This window comes from Sinocyclocheilus grahami, unplaced genomic scaffold (genome assembly GCF_001515645.1).
Source record: "Sinocyclocheilus grahami isolate Dianchi unplaced genomic scaffold, SAMN03320097.WGS_v1.1 scaffold225.1, whole genome shotgun sequence".
In the NCBI taxonomy this organism is placed as follows: Eukaryota; Metazoa; Chordata; class Actinopteri; order Cypriniformes; family Cyprinidae; genus Sinocyclocheilus; species Sinocyclocheilus grahami.
In genome coordinates, this window is record NW_015505404.1 from 665,074 (window position 1) to 688,827 (window position 23,754).

General features: G+C 39.4%; 1 protein-coding gene across 2 annotated transcripts in view; it reads left to right on the forward strand.

Moving 5' to 3' along the window:
- The window catches only part of mbtps1 (membrane-bound transcription factor peptidase, site 1), a 26,433-nt gene extending 2,837 nt beyond the window's left edge, over positions 1 to 23,596 (forward strand). The window contains exons 2-23 of one of the 2 annotated variants that reach the window (XM_016287792.1): positions 1,138 to 1,665; positions 5,559 to 5,816; positions 11,865 to 12,074; positions 12,173 to 12,283; positions 13,525 to 13,634; positions 14,504 to 14,620; positions 14,815 to 14,882; positions 14,974 to 15,076; positions 15,867 to 16,018; positions 16,980 to 17,141; positions 17,407 to 17,551; positions 17,672 to 17,860; positions 18,103 to 18,275; positions 19,384 to 19,499; positions 19,618 to 19,774; positions 20,480 to 20,604; positions 21,319 to 21,396; positions 21,519 to 21,659; positions 21,799 to 21,930; positions 22,411 to 22,537; positions 22,670 to 22,800; positions 22,918 to 23,596. In XM_016287792.1, the coding sequence (XP_016143278.1) occupies positions 1,446 to 1,665; positions 5,559 to 5,816; positions 11,865 to 12,074; positions 12,173 to 12,283; positions 13,525 to 13,634; positions 14,504 to 14,620; positions 14,815 to 14,882; positions 14,974 to 15,076; positions 15,867 to 16,018; positions 16,980 to 17,141; positions 17,407 to 17,551; positions 17,672 to 17,860; positions 18,103 to 18,275; positions 19,384 to 19,499; positions 19,618 to 19,774; positions 20,480 to 20,604; positions 21,319 to 21,396; positions 21,519 to 21,659; positions 21,799 to 21,930; positions 22,411 to 22,537; positions 22,670 to 22,800; positions 22,918 to 23,129 (3,237 nt within the window). In that variant the 5' untranslated portion in view covers positions 1,138 to 1,445 and the 3' untranslated portion in view covers positions 23,130 to 23,596. Of the gene's footprint in view, positions 1 to 1,137; positions 1,666 to 2,232; positions 2,752 to 5,558; positions 5,817 to 11,864; positions 12,075 to 12,172; positions 12,284 to 13,524; positions 13,635 to 14,503; positions 14,621 to 14,814; positions 14,883 to 14,973; positions 15,077 to 15,866; positions 16,019 to 16,979; positions 17,142 to 17,406; positions 17,552 to 17,671; positions 17,861 to 18,102; positions 18,276 to 19,383; positions 19,500 to 19,617; positions 19,775 to 20,479; positions 20,605 to 21,318; positions 21,397 to 21,518; positions 21,660 to 21,798; positions 21,931 to 22,410; positions 22,538 to 22,669; positions 22,801 to 22,917 lie in introns of those variants that run through there. The other variant, XM_016287791.1, reaches the window with a different exon arrangement.
- Positions 23,597 to 23,754: the final 158 nt, after the last annotated feature.

The window sequence follows — 23,754 nt, forward strand, 5'->3', positions numbered from 1 at the left end:
GTGCACACCACAACAGGAGAAAGCCCGGGGGGGACACCCCCCCCCCCCCCCACTTTTCTTGCTAGAAATTCACTATGATATACAAGAAAGGAATATCACAACTTCTGTTTCATGGCAACTATAAAAGCATGTTGACACAAGTCAGTAGTGCTTATGTCTTTACAATCATTTTACAGCCTTGCACCTATTCTGTGTGTATCTGTGACTAGCAAGGATGGTCTTGTCTGTAGTAAAGAGCCGTATGGTGTGCATATTGGGGGCTTAGGTCTTACGGATGTAAAACTGAGTTGCATAACAGCTCAGCCCATCCGAGTTAAGCCCCCCTCTTGTGGGACAGGCATTCACAGCCCAGAGTTAGTGGCGAATTAAGCCTCTGGATGTGTGCCTGTGGGTGGGGGACCATGTTTTCATGAAAATATCTCTCATGATATTATGAGGCTGACACTTCGTGGTGGATTATAAGCATCATTCTAGATGTCTTTAATGATAGCAGTGCTTGACCTGCATGAACTCCATAAGTTTGCGTAAAACCTGATGATCATGATCTCCAGCATAGTTTGAGATGAGCCAAAAAGCATATTGAGCATCAGTGGAAGATATAAACATCTGTACAAAAAGTCCCACAATCAGTGTCAAATTTTCAGCCCAATTAATAGTCCTTGTGCTTTTGAATGTCTACGCTGTTGTTAAAAAATAAGGTATTTTCATGTGTTTGAAAGTCTATTATGCTCACCAACACTGGATTTATTTGATCGACCATACAGTTACAATTTAAAGTAACCTGTTTTCTCTTTGAATATTTTTAGAATGTAATTTATTCCCGTGGCAAAGCTGAATTTTTAGCAGTCCATCCAGTCATCAGTGTCACATGATTCTCCAGAAATCAATCAAATATGTTGATTTGCTGCTCGTTTCTTATTATTATCAATGTTGCAAACATTTATTCTGCTTATTTTTATGAAACTGTGAGACATTCATGATTCTTTGAGTAGAAAGTTTTAAAAAACAGGATTAATGTCTAATTGATGTCTTTACTGTTGATAAATTTAATACATCCTTGCTAAGTAAAAGTATCAGTTGACTGTTTTTCCAGCAACTAGCTAAACAAAACTATTGTTGTCTTTTCTCTGTCTGCAGAAAACATAAAACCCTTTGGTCATTGTGAGGAATCCCATCACCAGATGAATACCCCTCCTGATCTACAATAGACTGTTTTACTCTTATTTATTTATTTTTTTTGTGAAGATGGCCCCCCTCCTCCACCTCAGGCTGCCACACTGATCACCTCCACTGGACCACAAACACACAATGGAGAGAAAACGCCGAAAGAAATGAAAACTTAAGCCATGTGTTATTCAGGCTTCTCTGCATTCTGGACTTAAACTATTTCGAAACTGCAAATACCCATTCACGTTTGTTAGCTTTGAGGACACATGTATCTTTAAATGGGCAATGACCAGAAACGGACCGCAGGGACCATGATTGTACGGCTGTGCTTGCTTGTGGCCTTTTTAGGGTGTCGATTGCCTGTGGTGGGCACAGAGGAAGACAGTGGACCGTTCTCAACACCCTTTCCTTCTCCTCTAAATGCTGATGCACTCTTAAGCACAAACTGCTCGCAGCTCACACTGAAACTGGACTTTTCTACCAAAGTGGTCAAGCATGGTAAGTAATGTCATTGTTGTAAATTAATAATGTCTTATTGTGTTTGTAACAAAAGTATGATTAATTTGGCTTATACTTAGCCAGTTGTTTAAAGGGGTCATATGATGCGATTTAAAATTGTTCCTTTCTCTTTGAAGTGTTACAAGCTCTTGGTGCATAAAGAAGATCTGTAAAGTTGCAAAGACTAAAGTCTCAAATCCAAAGAGATATTCTTTATAAAAGTTAAGAGTCAACCACGCCTACCTAAAACGGTTTGTTCTAACACGCCCCCACATGTCTACGTCACGATGTGCGAAGATTTGCATAACATCGATCAAATATGTTGATTTGCTGCTCGTTTCTTATTCTTATCAATGTTGCAAACATTTATTCTGCTTATTTTTATGAAACTGTGAGACATTCATGATTCTTTGAGTAGAAAGTTTTAAAAAACAGGATTAATGTCTAATTGATGTCTTTACTGTTGATAAATTTAATACATCCTTGCTAAGTAAAAGTATCAGTTGACTGTTTTTCCAGCAACTAGCTAAACAAAACTATTGTTGTCTTTTCTCTGTCTGCAGAAAACATAAAACCCTTTGGTCATTGTGAGGAATCCCATCACCAGATGAATACCCCTCCTGATCTACAATAGACTGTTTTACTCTTATTTATTTTTTTGTGAAGATGGCCCCCCTCCTCCACCTCAGGCTGCCACACTGATCACCTCCACTGGACCACAAACACACAATGGAGAGAAAACGCCGAAAGAAATGAAAACTTAAGCCATGTGTTATTCAGGCTTCTCTGCATTCTGGACTTAAACTATTTCGAAACTGCAAATACCCATTCACGTTTGTTAGCTTTGAGGACACATGTATCTTTAAATGGGCAATGACCAGAAACGGACCGCAGGGACCATGATTGTACGGCTGTGCTTGCTTGTGGCCTTTTTAGGGTGTCGATTGCCTGTGGTGGGCACAGAGGAAGACAGTGGACCGTTCTCAACACCCTTTCCTTCTCCTCTAAATGCTGATGCACTCTTAAGCACAAACTGCTCGCAGCTCACACTGAAACTGGACTTTTCTACCAAAGTGGTCAAGCATGGTAAGTAATGTCATTGTTGTAAATTAATAATGTCTTATTGTGTTTGTAACAAAAGTATGATTAATTTGGCTTATACTTAGCCAGTTGTTTAAAGGGGTCATATGATGCGATTTAAAATTGTTCCTTTCTCTTTGAAGTGTTACAAGCTCTTGGTGCATAAAGAAGATCTGTAAAGTTGCAAAGACTAAAGTCTCAAATCCAAAGAGATATTCTTTATAAAAGTTAAGAGTCAACCACGCCTACCTAAAACGGTTTGTTCTAACACGCCCCCACATGTCTACGTCACGATGTGCGAAGATTTGCATAACATCGCCCAAATGTTCACGCAAAGAAATAAGGCGTAACTTTTATTCTCGCTGTAGTATTGTTGCTTCCGCCATGTCGAGACACTGTGTGTTTCGTGTGAAAGTGAAACTACTTTGTTTGGCCTTCCAAAAGAGGATGATATCCGCTTCGTCATGCCTGGAGCTGATCCGTGCTGGTCGCTGAGGGAATGCATCAACTTCGCGCTGTGAAGCGGAGTCCAGCCCGGGGTCGTCACATGGCTCCTTCGTCGAATCCTCCGGCTGCACCGTTCTCAAGCCGCCAGCCTCCGCTCACTCTAGCCCTCCGGCCTCTGCTCACTCTAGCCCTTCGTGTGTTTCGTTGTGAAAGCGAAACTACTTTGTTTGGTCTTCCAAAAGAGGACACGACTAGAAATCAGTGGTTAAGTTATATTTACAACACTGTTCCAGAACACTTCAACCCAAATATTTAGACTGTTTTTTATATTTAGGACTGTTTCCTGATCCTGTAAGCGTAGACTACAATGCCGGCTGTTCTGACTCACAGACTGCAAGTCCGTTTTCATTTAAAGAATTTGCCACTGATGCTTCAAACGTGAGTTTTGAGCAGTGTAGAGTAGCACTTGTTGTTTGTCATTTCTCCGATCACAAATGCAGACATGGTCTTATGTTTACGTGGCGCGAAGCAACGCGTAAAAAGACAGTACAAGTCATTATAATCCGTAATTATGTCCCCACTGGATGCAACTCGTCGCTCCGGCCGGGACATGGCATCACAGTATGATAAGGGGCATAACATTTCCGTCACACGCTTGAGGTATTCGGCCAATACGAAGCAACGCAACGCGTAAAAAGACAGTACAAGTCATTATAATCCGTAATTATGTCCCCACTGGATGCAACTCGTCGCTCCGGCCGGGACATGGCATCACAGTATGATAAGGGGCATAACATTTCCGTCACACGCTTGAGGTATTCGGCCAATCACAACGCACTGGATAGCTGGCCAATCACAGCACACCTCGCTTTTCAGAACGATGAGGTTTGTAAAAATCGACACGTTTTAGAAAGGCGGGGCATAGAGGAGAAACAATAATGTACAGTATGTGGAAAATAAAGTTTTTTTTTTTTACCTTAAACCACAAACACATTTCATTACACAAAATAATGTTCTTTTTAGCAACACCATATGACCCCTTTAAGGTTTAAGTGTTTTGACCATCAGGAGAACACTGAATTCCTCGTTGACTACAACATGCTCAGACATTGTGTTTTAGTATGTCATTTAGTGCTGTAATTTACTTTTTAGTGTTGATTGACATTTTATTGCACTGAAAATCAGCTATCAACCCGTTTATTGAGGATTTAAAGCAGCTGTTGCCCTTCCTGTTGTAATTTAGGGCAGGACAAAACGTGAGCGTTTCAGGTCAAACAGCGCTAGTGTAATGTACTCCACTGTGCTGCAGCTCTCTGTCCATTCATTGGCTGGATTGTGCCCTATGCACTGTTTGTGTGTGCTTGCTGGCGGCTGGGCCAGACTGTTGGCAATACATTCCTAAGACTTAATCTGAGTCCAGAGTTGTTTTCACAGGGCACACATTTCACTAGTTTGGGTGTGGTGTATATGTGAGTATACAAGACCAGAACGTAACACGTTATTTATTTAGCCTGATTGCTGCTCTATGAATGCGCCCTTTGTGCCATCTTCTAATGTTTAATTCATTCCCACTTCCCTCACCCTAAGCTATGAATTGTGGCATGGAGATTTTATGTAGCAATAGTTCCAGTTTTAATTGTTCAGCATTAAGTTTCATGTAAATTCAATTTTGAACAAAGCACATTGTCTGCTAATCTGACTGCATTTATTTCAATCATTCTGATAAGTCACATCATGAACATCATGTCGATATCTGTCTACTTGAATTAGCTTCTACCAAATGATAGATAAATGTGCTTAAATGATTGGACATGCAGCTTAATGTCAACAGCAATAGATGTAGGAAGTATTTTTGATATGACGTTTTAAGAATTACGATCATTTAAAAAATGTGCATGAATGAATTGTTCACATGCATTTTAGAAAAAGAAGAATTTTCATTTCATGCCGACTTCAATTGTATTTTTTTTTATTTGCATTTGACTCTGTGCTGTCCCTAAAGCCATTAAACTCTTAATGTAGTCTGCATTGCATTGCATTCCCCCGTGTTCTGTTGGCTTTGTTATAAGTTGCGTCAAGCACTCTGGAGGACTGCCATATTTCAAGGCATACTGATAAGTACCCACCCTGTCCTACAGTTTCATTCCACAGATGTTATTTACTGTATGTTAAAGACTCTATTGTGGTTGTTGATGCAAGATTGAATCCATTTGAATGATGACTTTATGTCTCATTCTGTCTCTATTTGGGCCCAATGCCCAAGTGAATACTAGGCCTTGCTGAGGTTGCATTCCTCAGTAAATACAAGTGCAGTTGTCCTGTGAGATTTTGCAATATCTTTTGTTCTCTCTCTTTGTCTTTTCTAGAGTACATTGTTGCATTTAATGGATACTTCACAGCCAAAGCACGCAGCGATTTCATCAGCAGCGCCCTGCGAGATGTGGATGCGGTGAACTGGCGCATCGTACGGCGGGACAATCCTGCCAGTGATTACCCCAGTGACTTTGAGGTGGTGGAGATCCGGCAGGACACCCGCAGCAGCCTGCTCACTCTGCAGGACCACCCCTACATCAAACGAGTGACGCCCCAGCGCATGGTCCTCCGCAGCCTCAAACTGACAGACCGTAAGTAGTACTTTAGTCTCATAACACTTGAGCATTGAGATCATGAGCATAATACTGTACTATGCCTTACTGTAATGCACTAAAACATAGTATTCTTAGTACATCGCATTATATTTATAAATCAAACCCTGCAGTGCTGTGCTCGGGTCACACAGGTTACATGCAATTTGTTCCTCCCCAGCTCTCTTTGGGGTGACTGCAGGGAGGAAAGTCATCAGCAGGGGGTGAACCAAATAGGAAGTGTTTATTTACTGCATGGGGTGAAGGAAATGGCTTTCAGAAGTGTTTGAGGTGAAAGAATGTTCTGTCTTTGCACACAGAGTTCCCCACCACTAGAATAAAAAAAGAAATCGCACCTCGATGCAAATCTGCTGTCAGTGTTGAGACTCTGGGAGAGTGATTGGTATAATAACAGAATGACTTCCTCTCTATTCATGTCTTCCTTTACCAGCATCCTAAACTAGCAACACGGCTTCTGTATAATGCTTTTCCGATGTTTACTGCAAGATTTTGTGGCATCAACCCAAAAAACATTGAGACAATTTTTTCCAACTACCGTATTGGCCCGAATATAAGACGACCCCCCTTTTTCCAGATGTACCTTTTGGAAAAAGGCTTTTTAAAAACCAAATCTTGTTTTTTCTCAGTAAAACACATTTTGTCTTCAATTATTTTCATATTGCATATTTTTCCTAGTTAAATTTTTGTTTTGAAAGTATGGTAAAAACTGGTAAAATGTACGTACAATCATATTTAAAAAATATACACTTTTTGATATGCCAAAAAAAACTGTTTATATAAAAAAAAAAAAACAGGTAGCCCATCTGAATTAGGACATTTAGGCTATCCATCTAATAGTAGCCTACCAAAATCTTATTAACAGTAGAAGTTAAATCTTACTGTAGTCTTCAAATCTGGGTACTGTCTTGCATTTTAAAATCACAAAGGGAGTTTTGTCCCATCAGGCTAACATGACAGTCACGACTCATGCAGCTGTAAGGTTTTCTGCTTCTTTTGTTCTTACTCGTGATCTTTACAACACACATTACATTACATATTTCATGGCACACTCGTTTTATGTGTATTTGGTGCCACCTATTGTTGTGGGTGTATTATTGACATGTCAAAGTCTAGACCCTGAATATAAGACGACCGCGTTTTTTCAGATGTATTTCCAAGAAAAAAAACTTTGTCTTATATTCGGGTCAATACGGTATTTATTTTGTAGTGTAAACTACCGTTCAGAAGTCTGGGATCAGATTTTTTTATTTATTTTGAAATTGATCATAAAGACTTTTGTATTGGTTTCAAATATATGCTGTTGTTTTGAACTTTCTATTCATCAAAGAATCCTAAAAATTAGTTGAATTTAAAAAACGCCCTTTCTTGAGCACCAAATCAGCCTATTAGAATTATTTGTGAAGAATCATGTGACACTGAAGATTGGGGTAATGGCTAATAAAAATTCAGCTTTTCCATCAGAAAGTTGTCTGATTGATTGAGTCAATGAATCTTGTGTTCAGTGCTGTTTGATTCTCCAGTTGGTTCTTTTGGCTCATTGAAAAGAGCTATATTTATGAAGTCCATTCTTGAATTGGACATCACTGGTTGTGCTCATCGAGGAGAAACCAATAAAGTTTTAGATTCATTATTATGTGGTGCTCAGTTTGTCTCTCATCACATGCAATTCTCATTCTCACAATATAGCTAAAATGGGTTTTTGCAGACAGCATCACTCTGGAATAATTCTCAAGGAGTTGCTTATCATTCTGGCTCCATCAGTCTGCCCCCACACACGCTAGCGTATCTCACTCTCCAACCATGGTCTATATGTAGCACAGCTTAGAGAAAGAGACCCAACTAATATCAGCTAATAATGTATTTTTGTTCTTATTACTGAAACCAAAGTGCCTCTAAGAATAACCCCTGGTCACAGTTTGAGAGCATATATGCAAGTAATTATCATTTAAATTATGTCGGGGTCAGCTCTACAAAAGCACGAGTGGGGAATTGAAATGTAATATAATTACAGTATATGCGCTAGTCTCATCTGTATAGCTTTAGGGGGAATTAATGAGCAGTAATCCGTAGAGCCCGACCGATATATCGTTTCGCTGATATTATCAGCCGATATGAGCCTGTCGCCGATATATCGGTATCGGCGAATATGCCGCCGATATGAACATTTACTTATACAGAACATATAACGCAGATAAAATGCTTGAAATGGTGTAATTACTTAGTTTGTCCAGCAGAGCACGCTCCATTGTTTGCTACTGGCGACCTGGATGAAACGCTTTAAAGCTTAAGTCTATGGAAAACCATTGAAACTTTGAACGGCCATATCTCCGTAACGGTGCAGCAAATCCGCACCAAATTTGGGGATCCCTTCAGCTCAAGGAACCCTCTCGAACGCGAATCGAGTGCAAGTCTAGAGACTCTCTTTCGAATGAGAACCGCCCCCGGGGTTCGGGAGTTACAGGTGGTTAAATTCGCGGTCTGGCACTGACCGATCAAGCATTCCTGGGGGGCTACCGATGCACGGAGGGTGGCGTTCGAGGGGGCTCCTCGAGCTGAAGGGATCCCCCGAATTTTGTGAAGATCCGCCAGCGCATTCGCGAGATAGTGGCACCAGTCAACACTTTCACTTTAGTAAGGAGGTTTCTTGTTCAGGCAGCAGTATTCAAGCTAGGGCTGTCGCGATAACCGCAATATCGCAATACCGCGCTATTGACGAGCAATTTTTCCGTGTTTTATTTTTTCGTAAGGTTATGCCCTTCTCGTTTTACACTTCATGCATGTGGACTGAATATTAAACAAGTTAGTAATGATAACATAATGTGTACCATGCTGATTTGTACAGAGGCTCCGTAGATTTGCACTTAACAAGCCTAAACAGACAGTGAATGAGAGCGAGATCGACTGCGCGCGTGCGATTACTTGCGTCTGTCCTCCAGGCCGAGTCATATATATTTGTGAAAATAGGTTGTCATGTTCAAGGAAAGCGAAATCTCTGTGTTAGCATCGACGCATTGCTGGTCAGCTGAGCCTTCTAAAGTGGCGCTCAAAGTTAAAATGATTTCAACAGCGTGTTTCATTACGTCTCTTTGAATGAATGAATCAGCGTTTTTGAACGTGTAGTCTACCACCTTGTGGCGCAACACTGTAACTGCACTGCACTGAAATATCAATAGAAAGTCTCTTGTCCAGTCAGATTAGAAAATCAGATTACAACTAGGCTAACTGTTAGACATATAGGCTAACGATAGCCTAACGATCTTATTGTCAGGTTTATGTTCTGTTAAGTGGACCGTTATTTTGTCATTCTCTTCGGTTTACTTCACTTCCTGTTTCAACGCTATTTGGTTTCGGTTTCATTGTTTTCTGAATATGACCTCGGTAGTTATATCTAACACATACACACACAAATTATATATATATATGTATATTTATGGCGGTAAAACCGCATACCGCGCTATTGAGCCACTCAAAATTACCGCAAGGGAAATTCCCTCACCGCGACAGCTCTAATTCAAGCAATTGTCTTGTTCGACCGTAGGTGCCCTGCGGAGTGGACTTCACATGAAATTCCGCCATGATTCCAGTTCCAAGGGAACGTACACGTTACATTCAAAGGGCATTAAAGTGCGCGAGACGTTAATTTATATTGTATTTATTTACAGAGGTGTATTATGTCACACTTCACACTTCTCAAGTAAGTTTCGTCTGTGTGTGAAGACAGTAGCGCAAATCCGTGAATGAATGTTCCGAAGTGAAATAAACTTCAACGGAATAAAGTTGAATGGAATTGAATTAAAGTTGAATAAACTTCAACTTTACTGTTCAGTGCACTGATGTCAGACTCATTTTGGATAATAAAGTTTATTGTTAAATGCCTTGCCTCCATTACGTGTCTCTGTCACATCATTATAAGTGTTTGATCACCACATTTGAGTGATCATTGCAATGTATTTATGTATATATATTCTGTTTATGTATATACTGTATTCTATATATAGTACCAGTCAAATCTTTGGACACGAATGGGAAAGTGTCCAAACTTTTGACTGGTACTGTACTATAGTATACACGAATACCGGCCGATATATCGATATCGGCCTTTTTTTACTCCCTAATATTGGTATCGGCCCCAAAAACCCCATATCAGTCGGGCTCTAGTAATCAGCCAGAGAGGAAGACTGACATGTCAGAGCTGGTCGAAGTGTTTGGCCTGCTTAAACGCCTACGATTTCTTTCCAAATGCTGAAGGGTTTTTTTACTCTTCACCTCAACTCTTCTATGTAAAAGTGTCTGTATAAAGGTTTGATCACTGTTATTATGACTCTGCTCTGTTTGAAAAAATGTGTAAATATTCATGAAAGCACAGGCTACCCATCTCTGGTCTCTCCAGAAGTTATTCAAAGAGCCAATAAAAATGCTAATGAAGGTGTAGAGGTTGATGCTGTGTGGTTAGGTTGGTGTTAGATAAATGGGCAAAATCTGATACTCTGCTGGCTTTGTCAATATTTACTGGGGTTTTTTTTTTTTTACTGGGTTTACAATATTGTCAAACTTGGGCCTAGTGTTGTGTTGAATTCAGCTGATTTAAGTATGTTGCCATGTTAACTAGCTAGTCTTAGTAATGGTTAGAATGGGATATTCTATACCACCTTTTTCCAGAAAAGGTATTTATAAATGAGATATTATAGCTAAAGAATCATATTATATTAATCTGGTACATAGACTAAAAAAAAAATCACAACTCAACAACATGGATTTAGTAATTCAGCTAAGTATTCATGATAATGGGGTATTTTTTAAGTTCTGGGGCAATGTTGTCTACAGAGAATGCAACCCTCTACATTGCGAGTAAATCACTCGCATATGCGACTAAATCTTCACTCTGGGCGAATAAATGATGTCTAATATCAGCCAATGGCTAATCAATTCTCAGATTTTACTCGCCAGTGTGTGAGTTGGAGGCTAAGTATAAGTTTAGCTCAGATATATTTTCACTCGCCGTCAAGCGATCTGTGCAGTTTTTCAGTTCATCTGAATGGCTGTGCAACGCGTGAAGGCGCACGACTCGCCGTCGCTTTGTTTCACACACACGCAGCGAGAGAGAGAATTGACGCGCTACCTATGCGCGCTACATGTAAACGATATTCTATGTTGTATTTTCCTGTCAAAATAACGGAGTTCCTTTGGAATTCTTCAGCTTTCTCCGGCAAGTGGGCGGAACTAATGCGCAAACGACAATCTCATTGGCTGGTGCTCACCTATTATCGTCCCTGTTTTGATTTCAGCGAATCAGTTCAAGCGAACGCACACAACCTGATTAATATTCATGAATCCAGTAGCTCATTAATCCTTGTTGCGTTTTATATTGTTCTTATTAGTAGAATTCGTATCATTCTTATCAGTATTTTTGTTAGTTTTTCCACAATTAAATTTTTTTTACAGAAACACTGAATAACCAAAAAAGCACCACCACCAGTCCGAAGTTCAGTTAAAATGACTAATATGCATTCATACATGGTTATCAAGTTTTAATTCTAATTACTAAAGTTTTATCATTAAATAATATTGATTATCATATTGTAATTCTTGACTGACTGAGATATATTTATAAAACTGTGCCATTTTACAAACATATATATATTTATCAGTCTGGCGAGTAAACTAAAAAATGTACTAGCCAATGGCGATTCAATTGCCAAGGTGTTTGTAGAGGGCTGGAATGGCATAAGTGCTCTTGAGTTATGAGAAATAAATGTGTGCCCTTATAAAGTGAATATAAATGGGGAACGGCCTGAAAGAGTGATAAATTACATGATAGTTCAAGAAAAATTGGGAGACATTATTTGAAGTGAGCATTTTTAATAATCCTCCTCATGGCTGGGTGACATTACGGTATATTATAGGGGATGGCAGAAGTGTGTCAGTCAATAGAGGTTATTTTATACCATTTGTAACACCGTATATCCATGGCACAAATAAAATGATCAAACTGGATGAAATCTAATTCTCATTCCTTTGCTCTTTTAGCGGGCACTGATGGGGCATCACCTTGCAATGACATACGCTGGGTGCAGAAGTGGCAGTCATCAAGGCCGCTCAGGAGAACCAGCCTTTCTCTGGGCTCTGGATTCTGGCATGCTACAGGAAGACACTCCAGTCGCCGTCTCCTACGGGCCATCCCCAGACATGTTGCCCAGATACTGCAAGCAGATGTGCTCTGGCAGATGGGACACACTGGTATGTGTTAAAGAATGGGCTGTTGTAATTAATTTTCTACTACCTTTGGAGATTGGGTTTGCGATGAAGCTTGTGTTACTGTTTGTGTTCGTTTGCAGGCTCTGGGGTGAAGGTAGCAGTATTTGACACTGGGCTGAGTGAGAAGCACCCTCACTTTAAGAATGTTAAAGAAAGAACCAACTGGACCAATGAGAAAACACTGGATGATGGTGAGACATAAAACAATGTCATGAAACCGGTTTAACACTAGAACCGCCAGAGATCGCTGTATACCTAAAAACGCCAGCAGGTAAATTTTACCCACGCACATGGCAACTGTATTTATATGGCTAAAGAACATATTATTTCACTGTATTATGCTACTGTCTTCACAAAGAAGTGTCTAGAGTCATGAAATGATTATGTCTAGTCATCAACTATATTTTTATCCTGTTGTTTTATTTTCAAGACTTTTTAATGCAGGCTACACTAATCCATAATGGTCAGTAGCCTAAGCTAAAAAAAGCCTGCACTGACAACGCAAATTAGAAGGTAGTAGCCTAAATATTTGTGTGGTTTAATATTATAATACAATGCCATTAATCAATATATTAAGATAACCCATGCTATGAATGACTAAAACAGCCTATAGACAATAATGAGCAATAATAATTCACCACACTGCATAGGATGATGCGATTAAAAATTCAAGCGCACAGCTTCACCTAAATATTTATTAATTTTGATAAGAGAACAACACCATTAAACTTTGGGTAATCAAAAAAATGGTTTTATTCATTACATCACATAGATGAGATTTTTTTTTTCTTCGGGAAACGGCCAGACTAGCATAGCAACATGGTAGCGAACAATAAACGGTATGGCAAGACAAAAATTAAATAATTAAACCAAAGTTTGACCAATTAGAGTAACGTTAGGCTAAAACATGTAAATATGATATCTGGATCATTGTCAGATGAGCCGTCAGATGCTGAGCTGACCCAGGATGCATAACTTACCATCAGACTCGCCATCACTCATGGCATTTAGTGTTTCTAATACCTACCTTCCATAAATGGCCTTTTTTTTTTTGTCATTTTGACTTTATTTATGAAACTCATAACCGCTAAAGCAGAGAGTGAAAGGCATTGCCTAGAAATGTACAATGTTAAAACATAAGCGGCAAGAAAATGACAGCTCGAAAATACTTGCATTATATAGCGGGTAAATTTGTCCCGCTGGCGCTTATAGGTATAAATGCCCCGTTTTTTTTGATCTGGTTTTATCTAAATCATTTTTAACAACATTGGATTGTAAATTACATAATTTTAGTAAAAGTCAATGACTGGGAGACTTGAAAGTTTTATTTTAAATCTGTTATGTACATTTGAAAAACAGCCACGGGTCAAATTTACAGATTACAAGCATCAATCATTCTTTTATCTTTGTCTGTCTCGCATTCTTTCTTCAGGGTTGGGTCATGGTACCTTTGTTGCTGGGGTTATTGCCAGCATGAGAGAGTGCCAGGGATTCGCTCCTGATTCTGAGCTTCATATCTTCAGGGTTTTTACTAATAACCAGGTAGCACACAACACTCAAATCCATGATCATGTATAACTACCTTTCAAAAATTCATTTACACACTAAAATGACAGTAAATCAATTTTTAATATTACAAAATCATTCTCTTTCAAATAAATGCCATTTTTGGACTGTCTATTCATTTAAAAAAGGTGTAAAAAAAAAAAAATGTTTCTCAGTTTCCTCAAATATTAAGCAGCACAACTGTTTTCGACATTGATAATAAAGAAATGTTTCTTGAGCACCAAATCAGCACATATAGATTGATTTCTTAAGGAAGTGATAGTTAACCCAAATGAAACTGATCATTTAGCCTACATGTATGAATTTCTTTCTTTCCTTTTTTTTGCTGAACACAAAAGAGATTTTGAAGAATGTGTCTAAGCAAAAAAGTTTCTGGTCCCCATCAACTTCTATAGTATACTTCTATTTTGTTCATACTGTGAAGTCAGTGGGGACCGGGAACGGTTTGATCGATTACATTACCTGTTCAGCAAAAGGAAAAAAAATGATACGTGAGACAATTTTCATTTTTGGGTAAACTGTCCTTTTAAGACTAGATTAATGGCTGCTGAAAATTCTGCTTTGTCACTGCAGGAATACATTTCAAAACATTCAAATAGTAAAGTTTTTACATTTGTAATAGTATTCCACAATTTACTGTATTTTTGAGCAAATAAATGCAGCCTTGGTGAGCATTAGAGACTTCTCTCAAAAACTTTAAACTTTTTAAAATATATCGCCCAGTTCTATTACTGGCCTCAGTTATAATTTTTTTGTATATTATTACAAATTTATTCAGGGTGATTTTTACACATCCCCACATACGAACATATTTGTTGTTGTTGTTCTTTTTTGTTTCTTCTTAGGTGTCCTACACCTCTTGGTTCTTAGATGCCTTTAACTATGCCATCCTGAAGAAGATAGACGTCTTAAATCTCAGTATAGGGGGACCAGACTTTATGGACCATCCATTTGTTGATAAGGTATGGACAAATTAAACTGACATTTATTCATTCAGCAGGTGCTATTGTCCAAAGCAAGCTACAAATGAGAAACCTCTCAAGCAACAAGCCAGCAAATTTTAATAAAGGTGCTGTGTATTTTGGCCTGTACATCAAAGTTTATGCTCTCTGAAATGTAGTGCTCTAATAAAAGCTTAACTCTTCTGTTTAACAAGGTTTGGGAGCTCACAGCCAACAAGGTGATTATGGTATCTGCTATTGGCAATGATGGCCCACTCTATGGGTAAGAAAAGTAGTTTAAGGACAAATTATTAGATTTGGCCAATATTCCCAACACATCTATTGATTTTGCTAGATTTTTTTTGGTCTTCCAGAACTCTGAACAATCCAGCAGATCAGATGGATGTTATTGGTGTTGGAGGGATTGATTTTGAGGACAACATTGCCAGATTCTCATCCCGAGGCATGACAACATGGGTGCGTTCTGTCTTTTGGTGACATCACATTACTGCGTTTTTCCTGTGCAGCTGCCTAAAGAGGCCAGTTAGAACATGTCTGTGCATTTTGATCTGACCTAAAAAGGGCACACAGACACCTCCTGCTACACAAATCTGGAGATTCCTGGCCTCCCCCGCTTTAGGAAGGAGAATAAATTGAAGATATGCACATGCACTTCAAAAGACTCCGTAAAAACCCTCTATTGCACCTTTGAAGTGGTTCAAAGAATTACAGCTTTGTAGATTTGCAATAAAGTTGCATATAAATGAATGTCCTTGAGATATAAGATATTAAAAAATTTATTTCCCAGTTAAAGAACTGGGTGATTTAGCAAAAAAAAATAAAAAATTTAAATGACATTGAATTCTAGGTAAAATAGTCAAGGCATGTTTTTATACTGTTTTTCACTAAATTAACACAAAGATTAATATCTTGCCCTTTTTATTTAGATATGCCACTGAAATAAAAAACAAAAACAATATTTACTTAAATATATTAAATTGTTTTTGGAATTCCTTAAAAGATTTTGGGCAATGATGCAAATAAATATTTGAATCTGAGTTGTGAATCAATTTATTATCAAACTTACCAACAATCCAGTAGCCATTATAAGTGCTGGCCATGTATGACTGCTGAATTTTGACTCGGTCTCTTCTGAGGCATTGAATGTAACGTGTTGCTCTCTTTCCCACTCATCACAATATCTGTCACTCTGTCTTGTCAGCTCAGTTTAATCATTGTTTTGCTTTCTGTGCTATCTGTGGATCAGGAGCTGCCAGGTGGCTATGGCAGGGTGAAGCCTGACATTGTGACATACGGCTCTGGTGTGCGTGGCTCAGGATTGAAGGAGGGCTGTCGTTCTCTCTCTGGCACCAGTGTTGCATCACCTGTAGTGGCCGGGGCTGTCACACTACTGGCCAGGTGAGACAGATGAACAAAATTAGTGCTTTGCATAAACATTCACAGCCATTACTCCACTCTTAGGATCTTTCAGAAATCATTATAATTTAGTGCTTATGACATTCTTTTTTTTATCACTTTTCACAAAAATATTAATATTAAAAATAAAATATTAGATAATAGGAAAAAGAACTGTTTCATAAGTCCAAAAGAGCAGCATTTATTAGAACTTAAACAAATTGTAACCGTGTAACACCTAAATTAGGCGCGTCTGGTTTCAGGCCTATATACTTAATATAAGAGATAAAAGAGAGTGTCAGGTGTCGACATTTTATATGCACTTTGATCAGTGATTCAGATCAGGGTTTCATTATTAGGTCCGTGTTTGCTGCTTTATCAGGGCGCTGACAGTCATTGATAGTGGGCACACCTGTACTTTGTACAATCATTGCTATAAACATACCACTCACACACAACTGATATGTAGTAGAACTAAATAAATTGGTCCCACGAAACCTATGGTTTTCTGCATAGGTGCCTTGTTTTTTTCCTTTGTCCTTATGAGAGAAAAATTTATTAAATTGATTCTGCAAGAAAAGAAAAACAAGAAACAAATGAATTGACAGAATCAATCTTATTTTCCACAGGAAATTGAATGACATAGTTTCTCTTTTACTGTCTTAGCTTTTGCTATGTATTTGATGTACTCAGACTGTGATGGGCTAACCTAATAAGTTTTCATTTCACCTCCTTCAGTTCCCTTCCTTTCTATCTCTTTCATATATATTGCTCTCATTTGTATTAGTCTCTCACAGGTACTTGACCCCATCTGTCTCTTTGCTTTATGGCCTCTGAGTCACCATGTGCCAGTGTTTCTTTCAAGTCTGTTTTCTGGTCCTCAACCTGCGGTTGCACTGAAATGATATCCCATCAAACCCCATCCATTTAACTGAACCATGTTTATTGTCTTTTGTCTTTCCAGCACTGTGTTGAACCGAGAGTTGGTGAACCCGGCCAGTATGAAGCAGGCCCTGATCGCCTCAGCTCGCAGGCTGCCTGGCGTCAACATGTTTGAGCAGGGCCATGGCAAACTTGATTTACTCCGAGCCTACCAGATCCTTAACAGCTACAAGCCACAAGCCAGGCATGTCTCTTGCATGCACACAAATATAATGATCTGCTCTTTGACTAGCATTCTGCTCACGTATCATGCTCGCATGATCTTATTCATGTTTGCTGAATCAGTCCATTTAAAATGTAGCCAGCATCTCTATGGCACGCTCATTAAGATTTAATTATGTCCCAGCCTGATTATAGAGTAGATTTGGCCTGGTTCATTATCTTGCACTGGCTCTCAGTGAGGGCCATCGTCCTCTAATGAATTTCTAATGGTGTTTTTTATTCTTTAGCCTGAGTCCGAGCTACATAGATCTGACCGAGTGCCCCTATATGTGGCCCTACTGCTCTCAGCCTATTTACTACGGTGGCATGCCGACGATTGTCAATGTGACCATTCTTAATGGCATGGGTGTGACTGGAAGGATTGTGGACAAGGTAGGCCATAATAAGAAGACTCATTGCAATTCAGTGTAATCTCTTATTTTATACATTAAAATGTATTTTCAACTATCCATGGTCCATTTGAAGAAGCCCAGTTATGTTTTAAATCCGCAGCCCATCTGGCAACCCTACCTTCCTCAGAATGGGGATTATGTGGACGTGGCGGTGTCTTACTCGCCTGTACTCTGGCCCTGGGCCGGATACCTTGCTATTTCCGTATCTGTGGCCAAGAAAGCTGCATCGTGGGAAGGCATCGCTCAGGGTCATGTCATGGTTACAGTGGCCTCACCAGCAGAGAATGATGTGAGTAACAGTACTGTCCCTGATATCTCCAGTAAGATGATAATAGAAAGGGTTCTTCTGCTTAAGTCATAAATTAATTTTATTAATTAATGACCGCACTTCTTTACTGGTTTATTACACTTCTAAGAGTTTCTTAGAAGGCTTTCAGACTTCTTAGAAAATATCTAAACTGCTTTCATTTTGACTAGTGTAATTTGAGATCATGACCTGCTGTGGTCTGTTTTTCGTGTGTTTGTATCCAGTCAGCAATAGCTGGTGAGATGACCTCTACAGTGAAGTTACCAGTGAAGGTAAAGATTGTCCCCACTCCTCCACGTAGTAAGAGGATTCTGTGGGATCAGTACCACAACCTACGCTACCCACCTGGCTACTTCCCTCGAGACAACCTGCGCATGAAGAACGATCCGCTTGACTGGTGAGCCTCGACCACCCAAAGTAATCCACATTCAATCAGTTGTTAGAAAATACATTGCACTGTGAAAAGGAATCTGTAGAGGGCAGCATTTAATAGCTTGTTTCTAGAAACCTTTTTACCCCAATTTTTGAGATGGTCCTCACTGCAGAACACAAGATCTAGGGGGCATGGTTGGATCCAGATCCAACTCCTCCCAACTTACATATACCTAAACCTACCCGTCTCCATCCCCTGATCCCTAAACCAACCCATCTCCACCCCTAAACCTACCCGTCTCCGCCCCTGATCCCTAAACCCACCCATCTCCACCCCTAAATCTACCCGTCTCCGCCCCGATCCCTAAACCCACCCATCTCCACCCCTAAACCTACCCGTCTCCACCCCTGATCCCCAAACCCACCCATCTCCACCCATAAACCTACCCGTCTCCGCCCCTGATCCCTAAACTCACACATAAACCTAACCCTGATCCCTAAACCTACGCGTCTCCGCCCCCTGATCCCTAAACCTACCCATCTCCACCCCTAAACCTACCCGTCTCCACCCCTGATCCCCAAACCCACCCATCTCCACCCATAAACCTACCCGTCTCCGCCCCTGATCCCTAAACTCACACATAAACCTAACCCTGATCCCTAAACCCACCCATCTCCACCCCTAAACCTGCCCGTCTCCGCCCCTGATCCCTAAACCCACCCATCTCCCCCCATAAACCTAACCCTGATCCCTAAACCCACCCATCTCCACTCCTAAACCTACCCGTCTCCACCCCTGATCCCTAAACCCACCCATCTCCACCCCTAAACCTACCCGTCTCTGCCCCTGATCCCTAAACCCACCCATCTCCACCCCTAAACCTGCCCGTCTCCGCCCCTGATCCCTAAACCCACCCCTAAACCTACCCGTTTCCATCCCCTGATCCCTAAACCCACCCATCTCCACCACCTGATCCCTAAACCCACCCATCTCCACCCCTAAACCTACCTGTCTTCACCCCCTGTATGTAGATCCAACCATGCCCCCTAGATCTTGTGTTCTGCAGTCAGGGACTACTGCAGTTTTTCTCTTATAAGTGTGTATATGACATTGTTTTTCTCTTGTTTTGAAGGAATGGTGATCATATTCACACAAACTTTAGAGACATGTATCAGCACCTTCGCAGCATGGGCTACTTTGTCGAAGTCTTGGGTGCACCAATCACATGCTTTGATGCCAGTCAGTATGGTAGGCGTTCATCTAGTGGAGTGTTTTCTGTATAAAGGATTCTGTCTTGAAGATGAATTAGTTTTGTGGTATAAGCCGTGATGGAAATCAACTGTCATCTGTTTCTGCGTGTTTATAGGGACCTTGCTGATGGTGGACAGTGAGGAAGAGTATTTTCCAGAGGAAATCACCAAGTTGAGGAGAGACATAGATAACGGCCTGTCTCTTATCATCTTTAGTGACTGGTACAATACATCAGTCATGAGAAAAGTGAAGTTCTATGATGAGAACACCAGGTACTGAGAACATTAAGGCGCACCGTAATCTTTTGTCACTGTCTCTACCTTTAAAATAAGACTGTACTGCATCTGTCTCGTGGTAAATGTTCAGTGGGGTCCACTAATAAAAATGCTTTTTCTTTTGTACGTTTAAAGAAAATTTTTTAAAAACCGTATTACATTTAGAATATTAATAATAGTTATGCATTTCTAGGTCATAGGAAATGTTTCTTTAATAATTTTACTTTCTTATTACCTTAAACATGAAACCTTTTACAAATTATTTAGGTTTAGATAAATCTCATATTTCAGTTGTTCTCAGACTGTTTGGACACCACAGTATAAGGCAAAAAAACAACAACATTTGCACAGAGAGTTAGCATTTCAGTAGACAATAATTTGTGTCTAGACTGCCTCGCTAATTACTTTTAACTGTGATTTTACCTGACATTTTTATTTCAGTGATGTTTGTCTAATTTTCCAACTACCATCTACTTTTTTTTTGTCCTAATTTAAATTAAAGTGTGCTTCCCATTAGGGCATTTAAGTGCCCTAATTCAAAACGAATATCATTTTGGGGGGATTGAAATTGTGTGGGTTCTGTTATTGGCTCTGACAAATACCTTTTTAAAAGGGGCTCTTAGTAAAGTGTCCAATTTAGGGTAAACATGTTTTGTTTATCAAAAAAAGGCCAATTTTGAAAGGTCCATTACACATTTGCAGGCAATGGTGGATGCCGGACACAGGGGGCGCTAATGTGCCAGCCTTGAATGACCTGATTGCAGTGTGGGGTATGGCCTTCAGTGACGGTCTGTATGAGGGAGACTTCACAATGGCAGATCATGACAGTAAGACTATAACTTCTCACTATATCAATAGCTATGTTTCCATCCAAAGATGCAAATTTAATTCATGCACAAAACTGGAACATTGCATAAAACATTTGCAAATAAAGCACTGTTTCCATCCAACGAGTCGAAGAGAACAAAATCGATTAGTCACTTCCTGATAAATTGGCACTAAATATCACTAAGAAAAGTAGGAGAAGCCACTAAACAAAATAACTTTCATATAGGATAAAAACAAAACGCAATAAATGTGGTCATTGCTTTCGGAGGTGGATGCCTGCTGTTTAGGAATTGCAGTGGTGCAAGATAATTATACAGACTGACTTTGCTCAGGCATTTTAGAACGATCAAAAAACCTTTCAGATGCTGTGCATTGAGATCGGTCCGCTGGTTAGTCAAGTTATCCTGGCCCATCGTGCAAACTCACAAGGCCTTTTTTTTATGCTCATGGTGGAATTTATTAGGTAAATGTTTTTACAACGTAGTTTGTGCATATTTTTTCTTATCGGTTAAAAAGTTTATCCTACTCAAATAGTTTTTTAATCTTGGCGTTTCCATCCAGCATGTTTTTATGCAATATTCCAAAATGCACATAAAAATGGATGGAAACATAGCTTCCTATTAAATACAATATTGAGTAGACAAGAGACAAGTTTGCCTAAAATATTATTGAGAAAAGATTTATAATAATATACCATGTCTTTTTGCTTTTAGTGTATTATGCCTCGGGGTGCAGCATCGCTCGTTTTCCTGAGGATGGGATTGTCGTCGCTCAGACCTTAAAGGATCAAGGTACATGGCAGCTGCTGTGATTGTACACCTCTCATCACTGCTCTATCCATGGAGACCAGCTAAAAGCTCCCTCGTTTTCTTAATTCTCTTGTTATTGTTATCTGACATCCTCAAATTTCTAGGTCTGGAGGTCTTGAAACAAGAGACTGCAGTGGTGGAAAATGTGCCTGTGCTTGGACTGTACCAAACACCCTCTGAGGGGGGAGGCCGTATAGCACTCTACGGAGACTCCAACTGCATTGATGACAGTCATAGGCAGAAAGGTAATGGACATTTGTGTATACAAGCTCACAATTTGAGCGAACAAGTCTGAGAGAGTTCAAAAATACCACCACTAAATATAAATGTTTTGACCGTGTTAATTTAATTCAATGTGTTTGGATTCTCTTTTCTCCATTTTAGACTGTTTTTGGCTTCTGGATGCTCTGCTACAGTACACTTCCTATAGCATGACTCCACCCAGCCTGACCCACTCTAAAAACAGAGTAGTGCCCCCTACAGGCACCGACAGGCCATTACCACAGAGATTGGAAGGTAATATTTAAAACATTTTCAGTATTGTATTTATTAATTCATTTTAATGCATTTTCAGTTCATTTTGATTCATAATTTTATCAAACTAATTCATTAGTTTTTGATGTGTTTTAAAAAAAAATAATTTAGTCTTTTATTTGTATTTTTAATGCATTATTTTCAGTTCATTAATTTTCTGTCAAATTTTCATTATTTATATTTTTTATTTGTTAAATTTTATTTCATTTGTAATTCATTGACATTTCAATATATTTTTTATTAGTGCATTTTTATTTTATTTATTCATTATCTTTAAATCATTATTTGAAGTAATTTGTTTTTAATTTAATTCATTTATTTTTAATTTCATTTAATGAATTCATTTTCATTTAATGAATTTAGTTCATTTTTATGAATTCGATTTATTATTATTATTATTGCCTAGAAAAGCGCTATATAAATGTAATGAATTATTATTATGATGATGATTCTTTTTTGTAGGTAATCACCTCTACCGTTACTCCAAAGTGCTGGAGGCTCATTTGGGTGACCCTAAGCCTCGTCCTCTACCTGCATGTCCTCATCTGTCTTGGGCTAAACCCCAGCCGCTTAATGAGACCGCTCCTAGGTCAGTACACATGAGACTGCTGCCAATCTCAACTACTGCACTGTCAGTGGAAACAAATCTAAAATTGGATGCATTGTCTTTTAATATCGACATCTGACAAGTTTTTTTTTTTTTACATTTATTTCTTCTCAGCAATCTGTGGAAGCACCAGAAGCTGCTGTCAGTGGACATGGACAAGGTTGTTTTGCCTAATGTGAGGCTATATCGGCCTCAGGTTCGACCCCTGTCTCCTGGAGAAAGTGGAGCCTGGGACATCCCTGGAGGTGAGGAAGGAACTTTTGCTGTGTGTTTAGGAAGTAATCGATCAGTTGTCACCCACAAATTGCCTTTTAGATTTCAGTTAACGGATCGGAGTAATTCATGTTTATGTTTTTCCTCAGGAATAATGCCCGGCCGCTATAATCAAGAGGTGGGCCAAACCATCCCAATGTTTGCCTTTCTTGGTGCCATGGTTGTTCTTTCCTTCTTTGTGGTGCAATTGACCAAGGCCAAGAGCAAGCCCAAGCGTAGGAAACCCAGAGTGAAACGACCACTTTACCTTCAACAACAGCAACAACAAACCCCTCACTCAGGCAAAAACCCCACCGTATGATCAGCCACATACCACATCTGGACAAAGTAACGGAACAGTCTTCCCTGCGGTGTATGTGATGCCGTAACCCCTTGGTAATGAGATTTAAAGGGCTGTGTCTGAGATGAACCAGCCTTCTGCGCCCAGATGAGGGGCTTGTTTGGACATCAGTGTTCCCTAACTTGTCTTTATTCAATATTTGCCTTTCAATTTTGTGACCAAATGGAGGAATGTTTCCTTTTTTAATTTATTGATGAAAAATTTACTATTGACCCTTACTTTGTATGTCAAATTGGACAACAGAAACCAGCCAGTCAGTTTCCTTGATCAACACATTGGACTTGTTTCCACATGTCCTCATTTTTGTATTCAGTCAGACTGTTTTTATAAAACGGTTGTGTGCTTACATCCTTTGTAAATAGCCATCATGATTTCACTGTTGTTGGTGTGGAATTATCAATGTTTTAAATATATCTTATCCGATATAAAGCAAGAAAACCTGCCTCTTTCTTTATGATAAAACTTAGATGACAGTCTTCATATAACATTACAATTGGGAAAAAAACAAGAACAGTTTTTATCTTGTTTATCCAAGGGATGATTCCGGTAAACCACCAGAAGTATATGGAATGCTTCGGTTTACTTT